The 24,836-nt window shown below is 39.7% G+C and overlaps 1 protein-coding gene across 1 annotated transcript; it reads left to right on the top strand.

Annotated features, from left to right (window-relative positions):
* Positions 1-5,142: 5,142 nt before the first annotated feature.
* Positions 5,143-24,693, top strand: mybpc1 (myosin binding protein C1). The gene is made up of 27 exons (XM_056368284.1): positions 5,143-5,344; positions 5,933-5,974; positions 6,630-6,740; positions 7,032-7,180; positions 7,300-7,417; positions 7,513-7,561; positions 8,248-8,304; positions 11,351-11,517; positions 11,615-11,747; positions 14,180-14,304; positions 14,398-14,503; positions 14,785-14,951; positions 15,065-15,230; positions 15,308-15,414; positions 15,502-15,638; positions 16,191-16,350; positions 16,438-16,542; positions 16,627-16,815; positions 17,391-17,525; positions 18,132-18,299; positions 18,416-18,504; positions 18,583-18,778; positions 18,902-19,041; positions 19,149-19,308; positions 19,849-19,985; positions 20,358-20,544; positions 23,774-24,693. The coding sequence occupies exons 1-27, from the start codon at positions 5,143-5,145 to the stop codon at positions 23,869-23,871; spliced, it is 3,600 nt and encodes a 1,199-aa protein (XP_056224259.1). The 3' UTR covers positions 23,872-24,693.
* Positions 24,694-24,836: the final 143 nt, after the last annotated feature.

The raw sequence follows: 24,836 nt of genomic DNA, 5'->3' as shown, positions 1-24,836 counted from the left end.
CGAAGCCCAAGCGCTCCGCTAGATGTCGGGCGACCTGTAGATGGCGATATTTCCCCAGTAGCTAAAACAGCTCCATAGATTTGTCAAGTCAGAGAGACTGAGGGGAAATGACACCACATTAAAGTTATATTAAAAACTCTATAAAACATTCGGAAACAACCGGAGCTGGAGCCCTATAAGCAGAAACAGGATAAAGCTACAGTATTATATACATACAATATACTGTATAGTGGTAACTTGAATTTCAAGCCATTTTCAATGCAATCCCTCTCGTTGCCAATGCAAGCACGTCGTACTTCAAAGTGTGTAATAGTAATATAATAATATATAATGAATGCACAATACTGCCTGACGAAGCATGACACTTCCAGCTAGTGTTGTGCTGGTGCTACAACAAGCAAAAGGTACCATCACAACACCTTGACGGAAGGATTAAGTATGATCCAGCCTTAAGTCTTGATATAGTTTTAACTCGGTGTGTTTATTAATGTGCATATCAACTATGAATATCAATGAGTTTTCCAAACCTCTAATCTTGACATATTAACAGCACAGTTTGTACAACAGGAGGTTAGAAAACGATGCGATTCGATCTGTGACGGGTTTTTCCTGTGTGTGTCATGTGTGTGTATCGGCAGTGAGGGTGGTCTGAAAGTGTGAATGCCATGCAGGCAGGTGGGTGGACTTCGATGTGTGTGTCAGTACACATTTGTGCATTGCTCTGTCTGTTTGTGTGTTTGAGTGCGAGACTGAGAGAGGCGTTGTAGATGCTGAAGCTTTGTGCTTATTAAAGCAGCTGTTCCATCCACCACTATATTTGTCACATGCTCAGAAAGTGCACCGCCCTTACCTGAGATTTCCCTGGAGGTTTCTCCACCCCCAGGTGGGTAATCCTGACCCCTTCATCTGCCCCAAGAATGTTTTATTCTTTTGCACATCACACTCACATCACGTGTTCGTTTGGTGTGTGCCATCACAACTTTTTTTTCTCCTAATTCACTCTGAGAGACCTGAATCTGCACTTTTCTTGTGGAGGTATGATAGCTCAGTTCACCATATGATCACACAAAAAGTGAATTAGGTTAGCACTTAATAAACCACCCCACTTATTGTGCAGATATCCACATGCCTGCACTGCTCAACATGTACTTGCTTTGGTTCTTGGTGCTGTCACTAACTAATGCTGTGGCTGTTGTTGTATTTGTGTGACTGACATATTGAGTCATCACACAGGAGGTGTGCAGTGGAGGGATTGGGGGAATCTGGATTTTACTGACTCTGTTCAACTCAGTCAAAAGCCAATATGCCTGTATGGAGGACCGAAACTGACATAATTGACTGACTTGACCGAAGTAATATTAACTGGTGCCCTTAGATGAATATCTTTGGGTTTTGCACTGTTGGTTGAACAAAATAAGATAGTTGAAGATGTCAACTTTAGATCTTGTGATGGGCATTTCTTGACCTTCTATGGATCAAATTATCAATCAATTAATCGAGAAAATAATCGACAGAATAATTGATGCTTAAAAATTGTTGTCTATAATGTTATTTTAATTGTTTGTTGCAGCTCTAAAAAGATGATCATATGAGTGAATAAAGTGAGACATCAATAAATAATAGTTAATAACAAAAGCAACACTTTTATTGGCCTCCATATGTTAAATTTTATACATTCTGTGCAGGTCAGTAAATCCATGCCTCCTCGATCACTTTACAGTATAGATACGCTATGACCAGAGAAGTAGTACATTAGCAAACACTATCACAACACAAGACACCATGGCCTCAATAATTTATTAATGGTATTTTTAATTTATTGATTTTGTTGAATTAGATGTATTGATTTTGGATGTCAGATTTCACCTTTTGAGGATTGTGGCTATCTGGTCATTAGCAATTTATACCTGCCTCATTTGAGCAAGCATCATCTTGCAAGGCTGCCAGTGTTTGTGCTCGATGCTTGCTGCTCCAGCCTGGCGCTTTGTCTGCTGTACAGAGGCGGTAGCAGAGGGGAAAGAGCCAGTAGAGACTGATGGGAAGAAACCAGAGCCCCCAGAGCCTGAGCCATTACAGGCTGTGGTGGCTCAGGAGCCGAGTCCCACTGAGAATGGCTCAAACCAACCACAGCCTGGTGGGGTTGGGGAGCAAGCAGAGTCCGCTAACTCCACTGTAAAGGAAGAGGACCCTTGCTCTCCCCCACCACCTGGTAAGTATTCCTCTTAAATATGAATCATTCCCATGTCTCTCCTAGTCAAAGCACGTTTCTACCCCTCTAGCAGTTCAAATGCTACTGAAACAAGCCATGAGAGTCTTTTGAGTCATTTCAGTTGCACACTACATGGCTCAGCAGCTTGGCGAAAACTGCCCTTTTTTATCTTACATGATTTAAAAACCTAGATTTAGTTGCAGTAGTAAAAGCTAGTAGATTTAATTTATTTCCCTGCTAAGAATGCTATGGACTTCACTCTGACTGATTGAAGCCATGCATTGATTTATCATTTGCTTTTAAAACAATGCTCTCATGCCAACTTGCCTTTAAAGCATGCAGACTTCAAAGAAAAAAAAAAAAGAAATCCACTGAGAACTTAATGGTGCTCTGGCACATTAATAGCAGTGTCTAAGATTTCAGACTTCAGAAATAAAGACTAATATAGACTAACTGAAATGGCAAACTGAAGGTGATGCAATTTGTATGCAAGGTGAGTCATCAAACTCATTAAACAAATGCATTATTCTGTAATGAAGAAATATGAATGTATAGGCAGAACAAGGCAACAGAAACAAGCAAACACATACATTAAATGTAGGGCTGTCAAGGCAGCCAGCTGGTTACCTTCTATCAGTTTTGTTTGCATAGTGTCTTTAGCTGAATTTGTCTTCATTGTGTGGAGGCAGATAAAGCTTTTCTTTTTCTTTTTTTTTTACTTTTTATGATATACCAGTGTGTGTGCTTGTGAGCGAGCTTGTGCTTTTGTTACGGCAGCTTGAGAAGCTTGTGGCAGTGAGTACAACCAGCACAAAGCTTTTCATGCATTTGTGAGCACACTGTTTCATCTCTCAGACATACATTAAATGTTTTTATAGGGAACGGTCAATATCTTGGTCTCATTCCTCCTGTCCAACAGCTGCATGTCATGATCCATTCAAAGTCTTGTCTAGCATGTGATCAATGGCCTTGTTGGCCTGCCAGCCTTGTGTCTTGTTGGCCTGCCAGTGATGGACTTGGAGCTTTTTGATAGGTGGGTCTATTTGTCAATGACGCCTTTATTGCAGATGATGATGATGCAGCCACTGTCCCATCCCCAGCATCTCAAGCAGGTTGGTACCCATAACAACCCTTAATACTTCCTAATTTATTCCTCTTCCACCTTTACTCTTTGAGGACGGTTGCAATTGAGCACTCAGCAGGACTGCTTTTTGGGAGGTACATTAAAGTAGCCTACTCTGAAGTTGAAGCACAAGTTACCAGTATGTTCTGTATGGCAATAATCGGTCAGTTACATGGTGGGGTTATATCTTAGTGCCAGGGCACTAAAAAAATAAATGTGAGGCTCATGGTTATTGTTTTAGTCTTCAACAGCTGAAATTATACATTTTTTGTACAGATGTTCATGTTAAATCTGTAAAGACTATATATGCTTTGTGCACTGACATACATGTAGTAAATGTATGATTTCTACATGCAAAATGCTACAGAATAATACATGCACATCAACCTTTATTTATCTCAAATAAAGGTATAGATGTGACAATGATATTTCACATGTATATATTACGTATATAAAATAAATACATGGATGTGTTTTTGTGCATATGCATGTTAATACAAATGCTCATTATTGGTTAATATTTTAACATCTGTTAAAAGGGAATGCTTCTGATTAAATATCAATCAATTTTGTTTTGATTTATAGCTACTTTAAGAGAACAGATCATGCTAACAAAATGTTGAGCGGTATTCCTTTTTATGTTGATACACCCTATTTATTTATTTATTTATTTATTTGCTTTTGTAAAGTATTCTGGCATTTAGGACATTTTCTTACTTGCTTTCTTAACATCAATATCAGTTTCAACTCTGTGCGTCCAGAGATAGCTCAGTGACGTATGCGTGGAGTTAGCCTAGCTTAAACACTGGACACAGAAACAGGGGGAACAGCTTGCCTCTGTCAAAGTGAAAAGTAAAATGAAAAAAAAATGCCTTCCAACAGCTTTAAAATATCTTATTTAAATGTTTATACATAAAAAAAAGAATTTGTACATTAGAGTTGTTTAAAGGCACTTTTGACTGAGCTAAGCTAACATAACTTTCCCTCTGTCTTTACGCTAAGCCTGGCTAAATACTGTGCCATCACTGAATGTACGGAGATGAAACTGAGTATTGTAAATTATATTGCTGAAGTTTTAACTTATTTACGACATTATTTGGGACCGTCTCAGAGACGATCCTCGATGCTTCCTATTAAAAAGCTTAATAAAGCAGTTGCGTACATTGGGAAGTGAAACAGACATACAGTACACTTGCCATACCAACCGGTTCCTTGAAGTCTTTTGGCTCGTATAACAATGTGTTGCCCGCCATATACTGGGATGACGTCACAAAGATTAAACTCACTTTCCTAGACTCTTTGAAAGTTTTACAAATACAAAACCTCTATGGATTAAACAAGACTAGGTCAAACCTGTAAGTGTCGAGAGTGCATCATTGGCTATTTGCATTCTAACTAGGGTCAGTCGGTTTCAGCCATTTATTTGTTTGCCTCTCTCCTACTCTCTGTGCTTCAAACGCGCTATGTTGGCAACACTGCAGGATGTAAATGCCACCCAAAACAGAAACTGTTTGGGTCAATTCACTTTGTAAGTGCAACAGCCAATGGAGAAACACGAATTCATTCGTATGGCATTCGAAAGAACAATTGTGGAGTTATGATCACTCAGTCAGTCAGCGATAATCGGGATTATAAGGCTGGCCTCGCTGTTGCGGCTCAGCCAAAGATCATAATAGAAATAGTAAGCACTTACTTTGTTTGCAGTTGTAGGTGTCCTGTCAACAGTTTTAGGCAACAGTCCTCTTTAGAGGATGTGATATGGTGTTAAAAAATCAAAAATACAAAAACAGAAAAATAGGAATTAAATGAAATGAAAAGACGAACGCGCAGCCACTTCCCTAAGCTTTTGAATGGAAAGCATCCAGTTGCTAATCACACCCACACTGATGTACACACAACATTCATCAAACCATCCACAAAAGTTGAGTTTATCCTGATTAATTTCAATGACAACTGTGCTTTCTTCACAGAGGATGCCAATTCACTCAAGAAACTCTCAGTTGAGCTGCCTAGTAAGATCCCTCTGTTAAATCCTACCACCATTTACCAGTACCAACCAAACCAGCAGCTTACTCTGAAGCAGAATGACCCACTGTCTTGAACATAGGAAACATGCTGGAGACATGTTTATCTCTAGATGTCTTTGTGTGTCTGGAAGTTAGTTTTTCAACAGAAGAAAGTGAAGATTTTGAAAATCTCCCTGCTAACATATTAATATACATCACTTAATGGACTGATGCTTATTTTCTACCTTTTTAATTTTAATTTCAGGGTGTTACATGAGCCCGTGTTTTAGTTTTCTGTACACCTAAATTGCTATTTATGTGAATACATTTTGAATTCTGATCGGTCATATCTACTTCTTCTATAAAAAAAAATCAACAATCAGCATTCAATCAATATTCAAAATATAGTCTAAAAGCAAAAAAGAGCATAGAAGAGATGTTTTTTTGTTAGACTTTTGATTCAGAATTCCTCCAGCCAGTGCTTGCAAATCTTTGCTTGTTGGTTTTACCTTTTCTGAGTGTGTGCTTGCTTCAGTGGACTTTACAGTACTATTCCTTACAATATGCTGTAAATTTCTCTCTGTCTTTGTTTAGATGATAGCGTCCCTTTGCCAGCCATGGGGAGAAAAGACTCAGGTAATTAAGTAGCAGTCAAAAAAAAGACTGTTACAGTAATTATGTTTATTTTTTTCAAAAGGAATTTAGACTGATATCAAGAAAAGCAGCTTTCGTTTTTTACCCACGGTACATAGCTGGTCAAATCAATCCTCGCAGGCAGCATTTGGTAGACAAAATTTTGTCAATGGTGAACTTGCATAAAATGTAAAGACAGGCCCACACAACGTTAACAACATCCACAAGATCTGGGTAACAACAATAACATGATTTATCCACATTCAGACCTCCAGGATTGCACAGAAGAATGGAGCATCAGGAAAATGAAGAACTGTCAAACATGAGTTTCCATAATAAACCATTTTTATGTTTTCATATTTCTATGTGCCCTATGATGGAAATTAGTGCCCTTTCTGCGTTTCACATCATCTGTTTCATGCTTTCCATGTTGCTAGCTTAAATTCTGCTGCTGTATGTGGTGCGATTGTTGAAAGTGAGAAAATGCATTAAGATGTGTGTCTTTTAGTCTTTCTGTCCGTCTTTGTAACTACTCTGGTAAGGCTAAAAATTTCAGATGAAACATGAAAGGTGGGTGTATGAATTCCTTACTGTATTATTCTTACACAGTGGCAATGGAGATCTGTGTGTCATGTATGTGTTTCTCCTACCCGACCAGTGTGGTCTCTGGGAGAGGGTCAGGCCCCAGAGGAACTGGAGAAGCCCGTTGACACTCCACCGCTGTCCATCCTGCTGATAGAGAAACCTCAAAGTGGCACCGTCCCTGTGGGTGAGCGACAGCACACTAAATAGATGTTTGCAAAGACAAATATGAAGAGAGACTACAGAAGATGTTCCACACATTGTTAAGACTGTCATAGGGTTGTGGACAGCCAAAATATCTGACTGCATTAAAATGAGCAAGGGTGCTTACAATAGGAGGATTGTGTTATTTCGCTTTTTGAAACTTACACAGCCTACCCTCTATGACAACTTCCAAGGTCTCAGCATTGTTATTAATGTGATTGTTATTGTGAGTTTTAATGATTAATCAGTCATATTGTATTTTCTGTTACCAAAGGTGGAGACATCACCTTTGTCGCCAAGGTGGAGGCCAAAGATCTGCTCCGCAAACCCACTATCAAGTGGTTTAAAGGAAAATGGATGGATCTGGCCAGCAAAACAGGGAAGCACTTACAGCTGAAAGAGACCTTTGACCGACTCACCAAGGTACTGTACAACAAGGCACCCACCCCCACCTCCCCTACTACCACTCATGAGCTTGTGAGCACCACATTACATGCAAATGGTGCAGCTATTCCAATTCCTATGTATCACTCCCATGGCAGGTCCACACATTTGAGATGAACATCATCAAGGCCAAAGAGAACTATGCTGGGAATTACAGGTGCGAGGTCACCTACAAGGACAAGTTTGACAGCTGTTCCTTTGACTTGGAAATTAAAGGTTTGTCAGAGGAACAAAGTGCATTATATTCATCCTCATATATGGGAAAAATAGGACAAAATGCAGCCTAGCATATGTGTTTTATTGTCTTGCAGAAGCTGAGCAGTCACAGAGTATTGATATTCGATCAGCTTTCAAAAGAAGGTAATAAAAAGAACATGATGCAGCTACAAGAAATGCTGATATTCTGAAGGAGTCAACAGCACGCAGTATTCAGAACTATTTATTGTTTTTCTCTTCAACTGAACAAACTATTTAGAGAACAGAATCTCTAATAAGTTATCTATTCCCATAAATATTCCTGAAAGTGCTGTTCAACGAGGCCCTACTATGAACATTTCACCTTCAAGTAATATTACTTTATTTCATATAAGTGTGAAAAGATGGTTGTGATAATGTCATTAACCTTTCTTCAAGGTAATTACAAATCAACCAGCTGACTAGATGTGTAATTAAAGGCCAACTCTTGCATTTTGAATCTCCCTCCAAACAATGCGTCTGGAAAGCCATGCAAAGCATCCCAGAGTCATTGCATTATCACAATGTTGCCGCTCAGTAATGTTGCCTCAACATTGCCTCGACATTGTGGTAATATTGGCTGGGACAGCTCTTGATTTGTCTTACACAAACCGCTTTATTTCAAGCTTTTATCCAGAAAAAAGGCGAAAAAAAGGGAATTTGTGTAAGCACCAATTGTGTTAGCTTAGAGCTAACACATTGATTGAAGTCAGAGTCTTTGCTTTGCATTGCTCTTTTAGCATTGTTCTCTAGTACCTGTAGCTGTTTCATCTCTGATTAAATCTTTATTAATCTCTCCTTGTTAACAACAGCAGTGAAGGACAAGAAGATGCAGGGGAGCTTGACTTTAGTGGTCTCCTTAAACATAGGTGAGAATCACATCCCATCCCTGAGTGGATTTTGTCCTTTTCAGTATTTTTAATCCCCTTTTTGGATGAGCTTTCTTTTTTTTTTTTACTTTATTTCAAATCTTTTGTAAATTTGGTTTGTATTAGGCTACTGTCCGAGTGGCAAGTACATGTCTACATAGGATACATTATGCTATACCAGAGGTTTTCAAATTCTTGATTCTGTGGGCTCCCCCTCACATAAAATTGATTGAAAATTGCACTCCCCCACTCCCAGCACCCCCATTTACTAAATGACAAGAAATATTAATATTACAACATAAAAGAGGTTAATAATAATGGATTTTGTTACTCCTATTGATATTCTTTGTCTTACTTTGACTTGAGAGCGCATAGAGTTAGCTATGAGCTTCAACTAAAGCCAAGTTTTTTTGTTTTTTGTTTCTTTCTTTTTTAGCCTATATTTTCTTACATTTTAATAATTGGCATTATTGAAAGTTTAGAAAGGTAGCCAAATCACTGGATTACTTCAAAAGTGAAGTAAACTTAAAAACATGATGAGTTTCAGGCAAGTTCTGGATTTGTATGGAGTTGTATAGCCTTTTTACTAAGCAGCTTTATGGATGTTAATTCGCAATGGTCATAAAATATAATGATATCCTCAGAAAGGGAAGGTCACAGTGAAATTAGAGATACACGTATAATGTCTGTATTGTCTGATTTTACAGAGTTATGACTCTGAGAAGGAGTGCAAATTTTGAAAGCACAATTTCCTTTCAGCTTGTGCAGTATCTCAGTCTCCCACTGTGCCCCCCCCCCACCCTGAGAGGTGTGCCTCACAGTTTGAAAACCTCTGTGCTATACCAAAGCTACTGTGGTGGCTCAAAATGAACATCATAAGGAATATTTGAGATTATACAGTACAAATACACTTAGGCAGTGACACTGTTCACTGGCGAAATTATACATTTATTTTGGGCTTGTCTCTTCTTCTCCCCTACATATTCAGAAATCAAAGGTTAGTAGAGAGAAAACCATAGGTTTTTAAATGATTAGACCTTACTGCGGGTGAGTACTGTAATCCTGTAGCGTCCCCAGCATGATATGTAGCTCTAGGAATTGGACAAGCAAGAGTGTTGGCCTACTGTAGTACGGTAACACTTCATTTGAAGGCAGCATTCCTAACTGCTCTGTCAGCAATCAGTAATGATGGAAATGGGCCTTGCATCATAAACACTCTGAGGAGACTGCTCTACACCAAGCCATGAAGTCGCCATGAACGCCACCATTATGAAGCAAAGAGCGCCATTTTGGATCATTAATGATGTGCTAATGGGCCATGGAGAAATGATGCTGTAAAATAGTGTTATCGCTACATTGTCATTTTATTTCAATTTAGAAATATAAGACAAATACCACCATGTTTATTTTGGCCTCCTTCATAATTGCCTGAAAATAAACAGATGAGAAATACAAGCAAAGAATGGAATAATACCTGATGCTATTCACCTCCAACCTTTCTGACATTTGAGAGAATGTCTATGAAAGAAACTGACTGAATGTTCTTAATGAAAAAACTAATGGATACACTCAGGACATCTCCTCTAACACCTCCGCTAACATCTCCCATAGACATGTTCATCATCTAACAGAGTCAGAGCATCTCTGAAGTGATCACTCAAACCAACAACAAAGGGATGGGCCAGTTCATAGGAGCGATAGGAAAGACACAAGTCCTTGTTAAAAATCTTTGTTGCAGGTTTCCCCTAAATCCCTGCATGCTGCATATCAACATGTTATTACACAGAAAAGTCAACCATAACAGTGTGTTGAATGACACATTTACAAGAACAAAAACTCTCCCTCATTGACCTGTGTCTGCTCCTGTGTGCTATTTTAATCCTACAATGCTGATAAAATAAAAAAGTCTTGTAGCAGTGCACAAACTAAAAGAACCCAACCCCAAATTCCTCTGTATCTCTCATTTAATATTTCCCTTTCATTTGTATGGATGGCAAATGGATGGAAATCTCAAATTTCCTGTTTCCTACTTAGAAGAAAGACCCTGATACGTGGTATTTCAGAACAGGACCTGGTCCCCAGATAGTAATAGTTAGAAATGGATAAATGCAACGAGCAGATAAATACATGATTAGGTTAATCTAACATAAGACAATTTAAAATCAACGTATTGACACTAACACAAACTTTTCTCATTTATGTAGCAGACAATGTTCTTTCACAGCAACAGGGTCTTGCCTTGTCCTACCTTGGAAATTTGAGGCATTTAGCAACCTGGGGTTTTTAGGATCTACAATTAAAAACCTACACTTTGTCAGTATTTATAGCATTTCTCAACACAGAGTTCAATGCTCATTTTGGGAAATATAATTTACAGAAAATATAACTGCTCAGTTATCTGAAAAAAAGGAAACTATTAATAAATACTTTATTTTGGGGTCTGTGTGGGGTACCTTGAACAGAGCTATTTGTAAGTTTTGCTAGTGCTACATAGCAAACGTTAGCATTAACAGCTGTTTTCTTACCAGTGTAGAAGAAACGCTGCGAGTTCAGCATCAAACTTCTGTACTTCTTATTTATGAAGCATCATCCATCCTGAGTTTTCTTCAGCGAGTCTATCATGAACATTTAGTAGGAAATCCTAGGGGGCATTTAAAAAAACATGCAGTCACAATTAACCAACAGCAAGTTCTAAATAGATTAGAGAACACCTATGTGTTTTGTATTAATAGTGCTGCTACCCTGTCACCGTTAACATATGACTCCAGAGCCAATGTTAAAACACAGGTAGACAGCTCACCATGCCCATCCCTTTGTGTGACATGTCCTGAGGAACCCTCAGCACATTACTATAGAAAAACATTCCAGTAATAAAGATAATGTAGAAGTTAAGCGTCATCCCTCAGAGCCAGATGGAAATCTACTTTTACCAGTGCTTCAAAGTCCTTTATCCTAGAGGGTAATGAGTTGTTCCTCAGGACACGTTGCAAACACCAACCTACGGACACCTTCCCTCACATTGTTCCTTCGTGTACGGCACCACTAGGGAGCCGAAACAGCAGGATGACACTCCAGAGGTGGATGTGTGGGAGATCCTGAAGAACGCCCGTCCAGACGAGTATGAGAAGATTGCCTTTACGTATGGCATCACAGATCTGAGGGGTCTGCTGCGGAGGATGAAGAAGATCACAAAAGAGGAGAAGAAGACCGAAGGTAAATAAATCAGTGTTTTTGTTGAAAGATGAATATCAGCCTTAATGTAGGAATATCAACTTTTTTTTTTTTTTACCTCATTTTTGTCTCGTCAAAGCCTTTGCAAAGAAGCTGGAACCAGCTTACCAGGTGGATAAAGGTGGAAAGATCCGCCTGGTGGTCGATCTGGCTGACCCCACTGTTGAACTGAAGTGGTACAAGAACGGACAGGAAATCAGGCCCTCTCCTAAGTATGCAATGACCTTCTCTCCTGTGCACCTTCTACGTCTCCTCCCTTTCAACACCGCACAAATGAAAGGCATTTAAAAATGTCTTTCATTTGTGGTGACATTTCTGTATTTTTCTGGTAGTAGCACTGACCACTCAAAAGCACAATGGTTCACATGTTTTATTCCACACACAGATTTTTTTCAGTCTTTGTCCTGATTAACTCAAGCTCAAAGGCGGATCAAACATACTGAGGTCTACATTCTTACAAATACCACAACAGAAATATATTAAAACATAGTAGTGGCTTGGTAAGACCTGGTGGTCACCTTCACCATCACCGTCTTTCTTCCTCCGCACTGTGAACCATTGCCAACAAATAACATTCTCTCGACTCTAATGTGGCTCTAAATCAGCTTCCACATATTTGTTAGGATCGTTATGAATTCACCGACCTCTCTATAATAAATGGCCCCAGAGCTACATTTGGGTGTAAATGTAGTGCAAGATGTCAATTGTTGCTATTAACTGTTGTATATGTCCTCTGTACAGGAAAAAGGCGGTACCTCCTTCACAGGTCTTTAACCAAGTCTGGCTTTGATACAGATTTAATAGATGCTAAAATCACATAGTAAATAATAAAACTCGGCTGAAAGGATATGAAAGTAATTGCTTTTCATGTTTTGCAACCATCTTTTTGGTGCAATCCTTAAGCATTGATTACATGTGCAGACTCAGGAATCATAATACAAGACAAAGTGAGCAACAACAAAAAATGAAAATAGTAGTGTAACAAATCTTCAAATATTTTTATATAACCCAGTGAGAAGGCAGAAATTAAAAAAAAAAAAAAATTCTAAAACTTTAAGCTGCTATTACTAATATTTTTATATTAAATGAATCAAACGACCATATATCATGTGACATCACGAACGATGATGAACATTTTGGAACAGTTACACAGCCAGATATTTCTGGTGGAGACCAAAGCAGGGCTAAAAGGAGAGCATTACTCTAAATGGATTCTAATATAGTGGATGTTTAAATAAGCCACAGTTTGCCCTGTTAATTTTGAAGCTGATATGTTGTTGCTTACAGTTTGTTCCAGCTGTCTCTTACGCTCAAACATTCCCGTTTTATCTCATAGGAAGGCAGCATATCGCTCTTTGATGATAAGGCTAATACCAATTGTAGTTGAAAGACATCGATTCTGCCTTTAAAAGCGTTTGTGTACAGAATCTTGGAATAGATGGAAATGGGATTACAGATTAGTAGTGTTGTAAACTAGATAAATTTCATGGCTAACATGACGCACATGAACACAAAGGTGTCAGGTTATGTAGTTTTAAGGACCCAAATGCAGACTATTTGAAAAGATGATTTAATAAATGAAGAAAAAACTGAAACTTACAAAAACGGTGAACAGGGGGAAAACTCAAAATCCAAAATGAGGGCAAAACAGGATACAACAGAGGAACACTGGGACAAAACAGGAGTACAACAGAAAAACCCAAATACTCAAAGAATCAGGAGCAGAAACACGGGAAACTCAGGCGTAGAGTGAAACAGGACGAACTGACAAAGGAGAGAAAGGGGAGCACAGAGACTAAATAGACACGAGGGTGATAGAACACAGGTGAAACACATCAGGGCGGGGCAGACAATCACAAAGGAGGGAACAAGACAAAGACAGGAAGTAGTTTCAAAATACAACAGGAAATTAATAAAGTCCAAACATAAGGTCAAAAAAAAAACATAAATAACAGAAGTCCAAACACAGTCCTTCAGGGAAGATCATGATAAAAGGTCTGTTCAAAGCCATGCAAAGTTAAAGCCATCTGGGAGGTTATTGCTGTTTTCTGGCTTTGGTCTCCTGTGGCATTTTCTCCAGGGCTCCCTGTTCTGAAGACTTTACTATAAAGCACTGTCTGTTTCTCTCTTTTGTTTCTCTTTGTTGTAACACTATTGCTGCCTACATACTGTACCCCTCCAGGCATGATGTCTCTCTGTCTTTGTCTACCTGTCTGTCTGTTTATTTGTCTGTAATATTATGGTGCTCCTTCCTGTCTGTGGCTCAATTCTGGCTCCACTGCTGATCTTTAGTCAAAGGAAGTAAGTCCATCCATACAGTCAGTTTTCATTTCACCATGTCACAGTTCTGGTGTAACCATGTCTTCTTCGTTTAGTCTGATTTCTGGCTTTGTGCAGTGCATTTGATGCATGTTGACTGAACGATGACATTGCAGTTTTGTACACACTATTGCATTGTGATTTCAAGAGTAAGTTTTGGTTTCTGTAGCCAACTCTAAAGATAACTTTACCTTTCTTTCACTTAATATATTGGAACAATATCCATTCATATCTTAGGACTACTGTATATTGGCTAGTATGTTGCCATATGTTACCACAGTTTCCTTAGGTAAGCAGTGATGCAACTAATGGACTTCCTGTTCAGGTATATCTTTGAGCATAAGGGCACACAAAGGATTATGGTCATCAACAACTGCGGCATGAATGATGACGCAGCCTACTCTGTAGCTGCAGGAGACGAGAAGTGCTCCACAGAGCTGTTTGTCAAAGGTATCTCCATTAAATGTGAATAATCAAAGATGTCTGAGAAATTGTACTTAAACTTGCCAATCAATCTGACTTGCGTCTTCTCGTGTCTTACAGAGTTACCAGTTAAGATAGTTAAAGGTATTGAGCCTGTGAAGACCACGGTGAATGAGAGGATTGAGCTGGAGTGCGAGGTGTCAGAGGAAGGTGCTCAGGTCAAATGGTAAGACTGCTTTTAAAAATGACCATTGAAAGATGCTATGGGTAAACTATGCATTTTATATTTGTATGTTACCAGGTTATATATAAAAGATTGCTTTACGAATGAAAGGAGATATTTGTAAGTTTTGTAAGCTTTCCAAATGATCTCAATGGGAGTCAATGTCAACACTAAATATAAAACCGTCAATGTTAGAGGGAGACATGTTTATTAAGAACTCTTTAAGCTGTTACCCATGGAGTGTTTGTACATGTCAGTATTTAAAATGCTCCTTCCTCCTTCAGGATGAAGAACGGTGTGGAGGTTCCAACAGGAGTTCGTTCCAGATACAGAGTTAAGTGTGAGGGAACCAAACACTTCTTGGTGATTGATGACGCCTCCAGAGAAGACACTGGGACATACTCCATCATGGCTTCTGGTGGCACGTCTGAGGCTCACGTACAGGTTGACTGTATGTAGCATCCTGAATATTTTAAAATATTTTTTCATTGCTTGCAATCTTTTTCGAGAAATTGGAGGTAATGATTTGCTTTGTTTGTTATCTACTACTGCGCTCCTCTTTAGTGAAACCACTGAAGATCTACCAGGACCTGCAGGATGTCACAGTGAAGCTGGGTCAACCACTCAAACTGCACTGTGAGATCTACCCAGGCAACGTCCCAGGCCGTTGGTACAGGAACGGACAGCTGATCCAGCCCAATGACCGCATCAACATCGTACACAGAAATAAGTATGTCCTCTCTGTTAAACTCAGTAAATAAAATCAATTTCAAACAGCAGATAAGAAACATTATTTCGGTTTTTCAGGGTTCACCGACTTGAAATCGAGGCCACCTCTCTTCACGATGCAGGAGATTACACTTTTGTACCTGAGGGATATTCACAGAGCCTCTCCGCCAAAGTTCACATCATTGGTACAAACAAAAATAATGCTTCTCTGGATTGAAGCTCCTTAAAAATCTTTTTTCATATCTATTTATGATCTGATTTGGTTTTTGCAGACCCTCCAAGGGTGCACTTGGAGAGCTTGAACTTCCCAGACAACACTGTGACAATTGTGGCAGGAAACAAACTTCGCTTGGAGATCCCTATCAGTGGAGAACCAGCACCCAGAGTGGTGTGGATGAAAGGAGAACGGGTGAGCTTCGACCCTAGTAGTCTCTCAGTCAACAGATCACAGCAAAAGACTAAATTCAAATTACTTGTAGACTTCCCTCTTTTGTCTCTGGCACTCAGGCCCAAGCCCATTGGCTCCTACTGAATATATACATTTTTTTAAAAATAGTTAAAAATGTATTCATTCATTTTTAAAGGCTAGATGTAAATAGTGCATTTGTTTGGGACTATTTTCAGTGGTGGATTACTGTAATACCCACTTGGAGTTAGTATATCCAGCTGCAGGACATGAATGAATGTGTGAATGTGAATTTACTCAAAATAAACTACAGCACCTGTGTTCAATGTAATGAAGGAACATGTCACCCAGTGCAACGATGTGCTTCTTTAATCTGTTTAATAGTTTTTGGACCAGAATGGAACTCATGATTCATGTTGGTCGTAGGATAATTCATGTTTTGGTGATAAGTCTTGGTCTTTTCGTGGGATTTCTGGTAGTCACCAAGCTTTCTATTTGACTTCATTTTAAAGGCTTGGAGAGTACATGTACTTTTTTCTGTCTCTTTTGTCTCAGGTCATTCTTGAGTCAGGCCACCGTGTCCGAGCTGAAACATACGGCGATCAGACCAGTCTGACAATTGAAGTCACAGAGAGGGAGGACACAGGGAACTACAAGATAGTCCTGCAGAATGAGGCTGGTGAGGCCACAGCCTGCGTCAAAGTCAAGGTTGTAGGTAAGAGATCACAAAACACTTAAACCAAAAGACCACGGAGGGAAATTTGTTTCTTGAATCCTTAATAAAAGCTTGTGTTGTCTGTAGACATTCCTGACCCTCCAGAGGCTCCCTTGGTCCCAGTGGTGGGTGGTGATTGGTGCTCTATGACATGGGAACCACCAAAATATGACGGAGCTTCACCAATTTTGGGTAAACTCTTTTATTTATAACCACAGTTTAAATGTACAGTATGTGTTGGTTTTAAGTGTCCAGCTTTATGACCGACCTTTAAAGGTTACTTCATCGAGAGGAAAAAGAAACAGAGCTCCAGATGGATGAGACTGAACTTTGACCTGATCAAAGAAACATTATTTGAACCCAAGAAGATGATTGAAGGAGTGCCATACGAAGTGCGCATCTTTGCAGTCAATGCTATTGGTGTGTCCAAGCCCAGTGAACCATCTAAAGCCTTTACTCCCCTCGGTGAGTAGCTCAAATGTCTCCACTTAGCAGTCTGAACGTTGGATTCTGAGCTGTTACTGTCAATAGTCTGTCCAGGAAAGTATTACACCCTTACATAAGGCTTCAGTTTACTTAACAACAGTCTCCTAATAATGGAAGAAATTTAGAAGTGTGGGCCTATGATAGTGCATATGTGCGATCTGCCCTTGGTACCCCAGCAACGCAGCTGTTCCTCCCCATACCCCACCATCCCAAGCATTCTCACTGTGACCTCCACTGGACACGCAGGAGCTTTAGAGGATATTAAATATGTCTTTATAATGGCTGCCAAATCATCTGCGGCTTAGAGGTTTAGGAGATCAGGTCTGTCAGAGGGTTCAATAGGAGTTAAGTATGATTCAGAACACAAGAATAGATGGCAAGAGCAGGAACTAATGAGAGCTGACAGAGAGTGATAACATACCAGCCAGAGAGAGAGGCGCCTTGCTCGTGTGCTTGTGACTTGCCAAAATGGATGTTTTCCGATCTTTTCCATATCCATTGTTGTAAATCAAATGAAAGACCTTTTGATCCCTGCAACCTCCATCTCCTCTCAGCTGTGACCAGTGAGCCCACCATGCTGGTTGTGGACGATGTCACCGACACCACAGTGACTGTAAAGTGGCGCCCGCCTGAAACCATCGGAGCTGCTGGTCTGGACGGATACTTAGTGGAGTACTGCATAGAAGGAAGTGAGTCAGCCTCAAATCCACTAAAGGCCCCTACAGACTGTGTTTTTGGGCTGCGCCGGAGAGAAACACCCCTGACAATGTTTTTATCACTTGTGATCATTTGCACTTACTTTGTCTGCGACGTTTCAGTCCCCAGGTGCACCTCACTTTGCCAAACAGCACCGGTACCATACACATGTGTGCGCGTACATACACAGAGCTCACCATTCAGACAGCACCAGCAGCACTTCCCAGCATCCTTGTAAATCAATCAAGTCAATGACTTTTTATAATTGTAAACAAAAATAGTGTGTTTAGAAATGTCAAAGAATAAATTAGACGCTTGTATTAGAATGCACGGTGAGACACATGAATCCTCAAAATGTGCTTGGATTGGTATATCCGTTGTAAGAAACTGTTTAAATTGCATTGCTGCAGAATGACTGAGATTTAAAATTGACACCAAGGCCCCACAATCCACCAGACAGTGACATTCAAATATCCAATAAACCTATAAGGTTGCTGTCATTGCACAGTGTATAGGGGCCTTATGTTTTCTGTGCACTTATCTGTCATAATCTCATGAAACAGTAAATTAATTCAACTGGACTGTGTTTTTTCCTACAGCTGATGATTGGGTAGTATCCAACAAGGAGCTGACGGAGAAAACCAGGTACACTATCACTGGGCTGAGCCCTGGGTGTAAAATCTTAGTCCGAGTCAAGGCCATGAATGCTGCTGGAGCCAGCGCTCCGCGGACCCTTCAGCACTCTATCCTGATCAAAGAGGTTATTGGTGAGCTCTGAGAGGTTTATAATGTGTTGTATATTCAAATGCAACTTGGATATTTCGGATGAAAAGGTTGAATCAAACATTTGATACTCGCACCTTCTGGTCTGTTTCCCCCTCAGAACCACCCAAGATCCGCGTCCCCCGACACTTGAAGCAGACATACACTCGCAGAGTTGGAGAAGCAGTCAACCTTGTGGTGCCATTTATGGTAAAATCCCAGCTCCATTGATGTTATGCATCTCAGAGCAGAACACTTAACCAAAGCCGCTCTGTGTGATGTCTGTAGGGCAAACCCAGGCCGAAGGTCGTCTGGATGAAGGACGGTAAGCCCATAGAGCCTTCCCATGTCAACATCCGTAACACAGACTGCGACAGCATCATCTTCATCCGTAAAGCAGAACGCAGCCACTCTGGGAAGTATGAGATGACAGTGCAGGTTGAAAACCATGTGGACACAGCTATTATTGACATACAAATCGTAGGTGAGCGATATACCACCATTATTTTTTACAACTGACACTGCTTCAAAATCCAATAATATTAATCCTTATCATAACATTGGAAAGACCAAACTGTCAGCTCATTGTCCTTTCACTGATTGTTAGACCTACCTGGACCTCCCCACAGTGTGACAATTGAAGATGTATGGGGAGGAAATGTGGCTCTGGTCTGGACTCCTCCGAAAGATTGCGGCAATGCCCCAATAACAGGCTACACCATTCAAAAAGCAGACAAGAAGACAATGGTAGAAGATTAGGATTTATACTTAGACTGAGGCTGCACAAGAAATGTCCTAAACATACAGTAGGTCTGTGCAGAATTTACATCACATGCTTTACTCTGCTTTTTCAGGAGTGGTACACATGCATTGAGCACTACCATCGCACCTGCATCACCATCACAGAGCTGGTGGTTGGGAACGAGTACTTCTTCAGGATCTTCTCAGAGAACATGTGTGGCCTGAGCGAAGCGGCCACCCAAACCAAAAAAAGTGCTCTCATCGTCAAAGAAGGTACAACTGACTGTGGTATTAGCGAGTCAAAGTGTGTGGGTTTGTGTGTGTGGAGGGGTGAGATATGAGGAAAAAGTGGTCTTGCCTGTTGAAATGCTTATTAAGATTGCATGTAAAGTTTGTATTTGCCCTTTCGGAAGCAAAACTCAGATGATCCCTGACTTTAAAAAACTAATGATTTCTGATGTGGGTGGGAAATGCTTCCAAAGTGAAAACTCTGGAAGGAATCACACTGATATCACATGTAATAAAGCTGTTGTTTCATTTATTGACCTCTGCTTTCACAGCTGTTATCTGAAAGGTACTGTCAGTGATGTTTTCCACCCTAAAGTGAGACCGTCTCACTTTCAAATCTAACAGGGGTCGGGCTATGACTGACAGGCCTTTAAACGTTGGTGTCTCAGTCTCAGCCGATGATAAATAAAGAAACATTGTCTTTTCCTCATCACATAGGGAATTCCCCACATGAATTCCCCCCTCATGATACCGCTCAGCACCAGTATCATGCACAACCCCATTCCTTTACCCTTCCCCCCACAGGCATGCAGGTGAAAACACCCGAGTACATCGACCACGATTTCAAGGAGGCGCCAAAGTTCACACAGCCGCTGATCAACACTTTTGCCATCGCTGGCTACAATACTACTCTGAACTGTAGTGTCCGTGCCAACCCAAGGGTAGGTGGGAGAACGCAGGTAAAAACGGTGTATGTATAGACCACAAATTATACTCAGGTAAATATTCAAGTGCGTTATGGTGTAGTAGAGCACCTATTCTCTTTGTAGTGTGACAAAATAAAACCATTTTAAGACAGTATTATAATATCAGATTTTAAAGGATGGTTCCGGTTAATTGAAACTTGGATCAACTTTTTATAGTTTTATTGTTTTAGAAATTATGGACAAATCTGCAAGAAAAGATCTAAGAATTATGATGCAAGAGTGAATGGATTCTAGTATTAAGACTGTGGGGTTATGCAGACACTTGCTCCAATCTGTTTGTTGGATTAATCATCATCATGCTGCTGATGTTTCTGTGTCTGCCTGCAGGCCAAAGTGATCTGGATGAAGAATAAGATAGTCATTGTCGACGACCCACGCTACCGCATGTTTAGCAACCAGGGAGTATGTACTCTGGAGATCAGGAAGCCCAGCCCATATGACGGTGGCTTATACTCCTGCAGGGCCATCAATGACCTGGGAGAGGCCCAAGTGGACTGCAAGCTGGAGGTCAAAGGTCAGTGTGGAGCAGGAGGTCAGCCCCGTGTGCCTCCCCGGGTACCTGTCTGGATCTAAGTGTAAAGTTCTTCTTATTTTCTTTCTTCATTTCTTTTTTCTACTCTTTATTAGTCGTATCTTTGCTCAAATTATAAAGCATCCCTCACCTTTTGAGGATATTTGCTTTTTTGGCTGCCTCAGAAAAAGGCAAACAGTTCATCATTTACTATTATAGTCAATCTGTAAAGACTCTACAGAAGCAAAGGCGACTTTTGGAAACCAACTCCACCAGGGTACTGTAGTGTTTGAACTGTGTGTCACAGTCACCCAAAGGGCTGACCATATATGCGGTGGACATGTAAGTATCTGGATTGGGTTGCACCAGCTATTCGTAAATTCCTTAGCCAACTTAAATTTCTTTTCTAGGTTGAAAAGAAATTATTGAAGCACTTTGAAAAGCATTTTACTTCTTTGAAAGATGCTACAAAAATAAATTTTGATGATTGTTTGATAAAGTGATTTTATGTGTGATTAATAGGTAGTTTTTATTTGGTGATTTACCAAATTGGTTTGCACCATTAAAACTTGTCTGAGCTAGTAAAGACTTCGGTAATGTGTGAATCAGCTGCTAGGAAACATCCGTAAGGCTGTCCAATTGAAACCAATCAACTCTGTAAACGGGAAGTTACTGTTTAGTATCAGGAGCCATAACAGCATCCAAAAATAAAAGCTTCATTAGGCCTAACTATATATTAAACTTAAGCGTTTAAACATGTAGGTATGACTTATTTTTATTTTTTATGACTTAAATTATGTTTCATGATTTATTCATGCTTACATTAATTCATCAGCGTTAGTAACATTCATACTGTTTAAAATGAATGGAAAATATCCAGCAATGCTAACCTGGCTAACGTTTTTCGGTCATTTAGTCGTATGTTATTAGCATTAGCATTTTTGTATGTTTATAAACAGCATTTTATCATGTGTCAGGTCAGATTTGTCAACCACATTCCATATTTCTTTCACTCTTCACTCTAATTTAGTCACATACTGTATTAGCAAGCTAATGTTAGCTCTGTCAATTAGCTACTCAACAGTTAGCTACACCTGGCAGTTACTGAATTTAAACATATATCTCTGTATAAGAGGTAGTTTGTGTGGTGCAACCGGTTTTAATGTAATGATGTGTAATTATCCACTTAGTGAACACTTGGTGAGGTTTGAACTTACGAACATCTGGTGCAACGGACTCCTGGAGACCATTTTCAACATGAAATACATACAAATAATGACATAATAATAATAATCCGTTCATGTGTGTGCAGTGCACATAATATCTGGTGGCACTTCTCCATCACTACAACATGTAGAGGTTTATTCCCTTGTGTTTCTATCCAGCCCAGTCCATCCAGCCATCTTGTTCATCATCACAACACACCACCTCAACACACAGTCTGTCACACCTCAGTAGACATAACATATAGAGCTTTGATGTTTTTGTGTTGTATTATTCAATGTCTCCATCTTAAACTATTCTCCACAGATTCCAGTGTGTCCTATGTGCCACACGGTTAACTCCTCATATAAAAGAGTTCAGTAATAACAGTATTCCCTGGTGAACACATATAACTCCATGTAAACATTTTGTTAACCCCTCTTCTCTTCTCTCTCCCCCAGTCCAAACTCAAGAATTGTGAATGTATGTTCTCATATAAGGTAAGCTTTCATATGGTTTTGGCATATGAAGCTTATGTCATTCATTATGCATCTTTCAGCCAGCCTTTGTAACCTCGCTTTTCTCAGTCAGTGCGACTGTAGCAGCTTTTTCTTCCTCAAGAAAACAGGACCAAGTGAAAGAACATGTGAAATTGAGCTTTAATGAAACCAGATTTGCATGACAGCTTTTTCTAAATTCTGAATTCTCCAAGATCCCCTTATCGATCTGACTTTAATTAATAACCGTATTTTGAGTATTTTAATTGAAATTGTGTGAATTTAAAGACTACCTGTCATGTAACAAGTGCCACAGAAAAGGTGAGTAAAAAGAGTACAAAGTTTTGCAAACTTTCTAACGGTTGTCAAAAAATCCAGAGCAGCATCTGTTGAAACTGAAACCGAATCTATATACAGCTGTTGAATAAAACCACATTGGATCAAAGAGCAAACTAACTCCAGGTATTTACCACATTGTGTTTGGAACTGCCTCATTAGTGAAGACAGCACTTCTCCCTGAGTTAGGCTAATGCTTGTTGCAGATGACTAAAGCTGTTTTCATTCATCTGGATTTTTGCAAAAAAAAAAAAAAAAAAATCTTTACATGTATTGTATTGTATTTCAGTGGAATCAGCTGCATCTTTTCTCCTAATTCTGCAAGTCTGAGCAGATGTAAGCTCCGTCCCAATTCCCAACTACACACTAATTGTAAGCAGGTTTTGATTATATAGTAATGAATATAAAGAGTAAGAAAAAAATAAAAGTGTATGCTAAATAAAACTAAATAAATAAATCGCTTGATTTTTAAGTGTGCTGTTGATGGACACTATTGTCCCATAATGCATTGCACTGGAAAATATTAGAACAAATTCTTTCCCCAGGAAAGTTTGCTGTTGATTTGCAAGAAGATGAAAGTTGGCACAAACATTCATGGTCCCCAGAGGATGAATCCTAGTGACCTTGATGACCCCCTGACATTTCATGTAGCATAATCTGAAGATCAAATTTTTTCACTTAGCCAGTAAAATATGGAAATATCTATCAGACGGATTGGCACCACGAGGTTGACATTTGTAGTTAAAAGTGTCAACAACTATTGAGTAGATCACCATAAAATCTGGTGCTGACATTCATGGTTTATGATCAAATACCTGTTAGACCGATGAAATATTAAGATAACGAACATGGGAAAGATCACACCTGTTTAACCTTAACAAAATTAACATCTATCTGCATAAAAACAGTATGCTAAGACAATTAGTATATAGTATGGAATGGGGACACACTGATTTAGAAACTGTGAACTGTATACATGGACTATTCTGACCACCTCTCTTCTCTCTTTTCACTCCAGTGTTGTGAACATCTGGCCTCTTTGCCCTTTCTTCTTCTTTGCATTTTTTGCATTTTTGCTTGATCAGCCTGTTGCTCTTCAGCTTTCTCCCTCTCCTTCCTCTTTCTGTTCTTCCTTCTTCACATCTGCCTCTGTGCCTCCCAACAATATTATAAGAGCTTTTCCTCTTGTCCCCCAGGAGGGTTCACCTTCTACGAACTCATGCAACGCGGAGTGCCCCTAAACCTGATTGACAAGTACATGAACGAGGTGAAGATTGTCGAGCAGGAGAAGTAAAATCGGACAGAGCGTAATGAGACACTTTTAGCTTTGCAGACATCTACCGCCACTAGTGATCCTCTTCTCTCACCTACACTGAGGTTGGCGGCCTGAAAGCGGATGGAGGGACGGTGGTGGAGGGATGGCGAGACGGATGGAGGGGTGTGGGCGAGGGTGTACTGGTCTGTGGCGTGGCATGCTGTGTGCGGGTTTGGAGCTAGTTACCATAGGAAAAAAAAAAGAAAAAAAAAAGCCAGTTCACTTCTTTGTCACCCTCTTGTGTTTGAAAGACTCTGTGTCAGCTCAGATGCATGTCGGCAGCTTTTTGGCTCTAGCTTTGATAAGTTCATGTAGTGTGTAAAAAAAATATATATATACATATAACATATACAAAACACATATAGTACAAACAGTGACACACACCTACAGTATTTACATGCTGATTTTTGCTGGGAGTGCTTGTTGAAAGCGATAAGTTCTTTCTGGGGTCTGAAAGAAAGGAAAACAGAATGTATAAACAAAGGTTTGGTGTTTGTATGGTGAACTTCTATGTGGCAAGAAAAATGAAAATAGACTTGAGTAACGTTGGATAAATGAATGTGTTGAACCTTCTTCGGAAGATGATTCACATTGATATTTGTTAATTTCATTCTCTGTGTAGGTTATTTATGTCTAATAGAAAATGTAGAGGTTTAAACACAGCCCATATTTGCATGACACATTATGATTTTTGAATTCCTCTTGGACTTGAGGCTTGATTGAGGCTCAGTCATGTGTGCATGCCTTTACCTTTGTAATTATGACCCATGGATTACAATAAATGGTAAATTTGAAAAATCATACTGTTTCCTGCTGTGACTTCTCTTTTTGTGTGGATCCATCTCATCTGTTTTAAAAACAAGTGTTTTCATCAAGGGCTCATTGTTGGACAAATTTATTAAGGAACACAAGGTGGACCAAAAATGTGGTTCCTAAATAGATGT

The sequence above is a fragment of the Seriola aureovittata genome, chromosome 22 (genome assembly GCF_021018895.1).
Source record: "Seriola aureovittata isolate HTS-2021-v1 ecotype China chromosome 22, ASM2101889v1, whole genome shotgun sequence".
NCBI classification, from domain to species: domain Eukaryota; kingdom Metazoa; phylum Chordata; class Actinopteri; order Carangiformes; family Carangidae; genus Seriola; species Seriola aureovittata.
The sequence above is the reverse complement of the archived record's forward strand: the minus strand, read 5'-3'. Positions and strand labels throughout refer to the sequence as shown.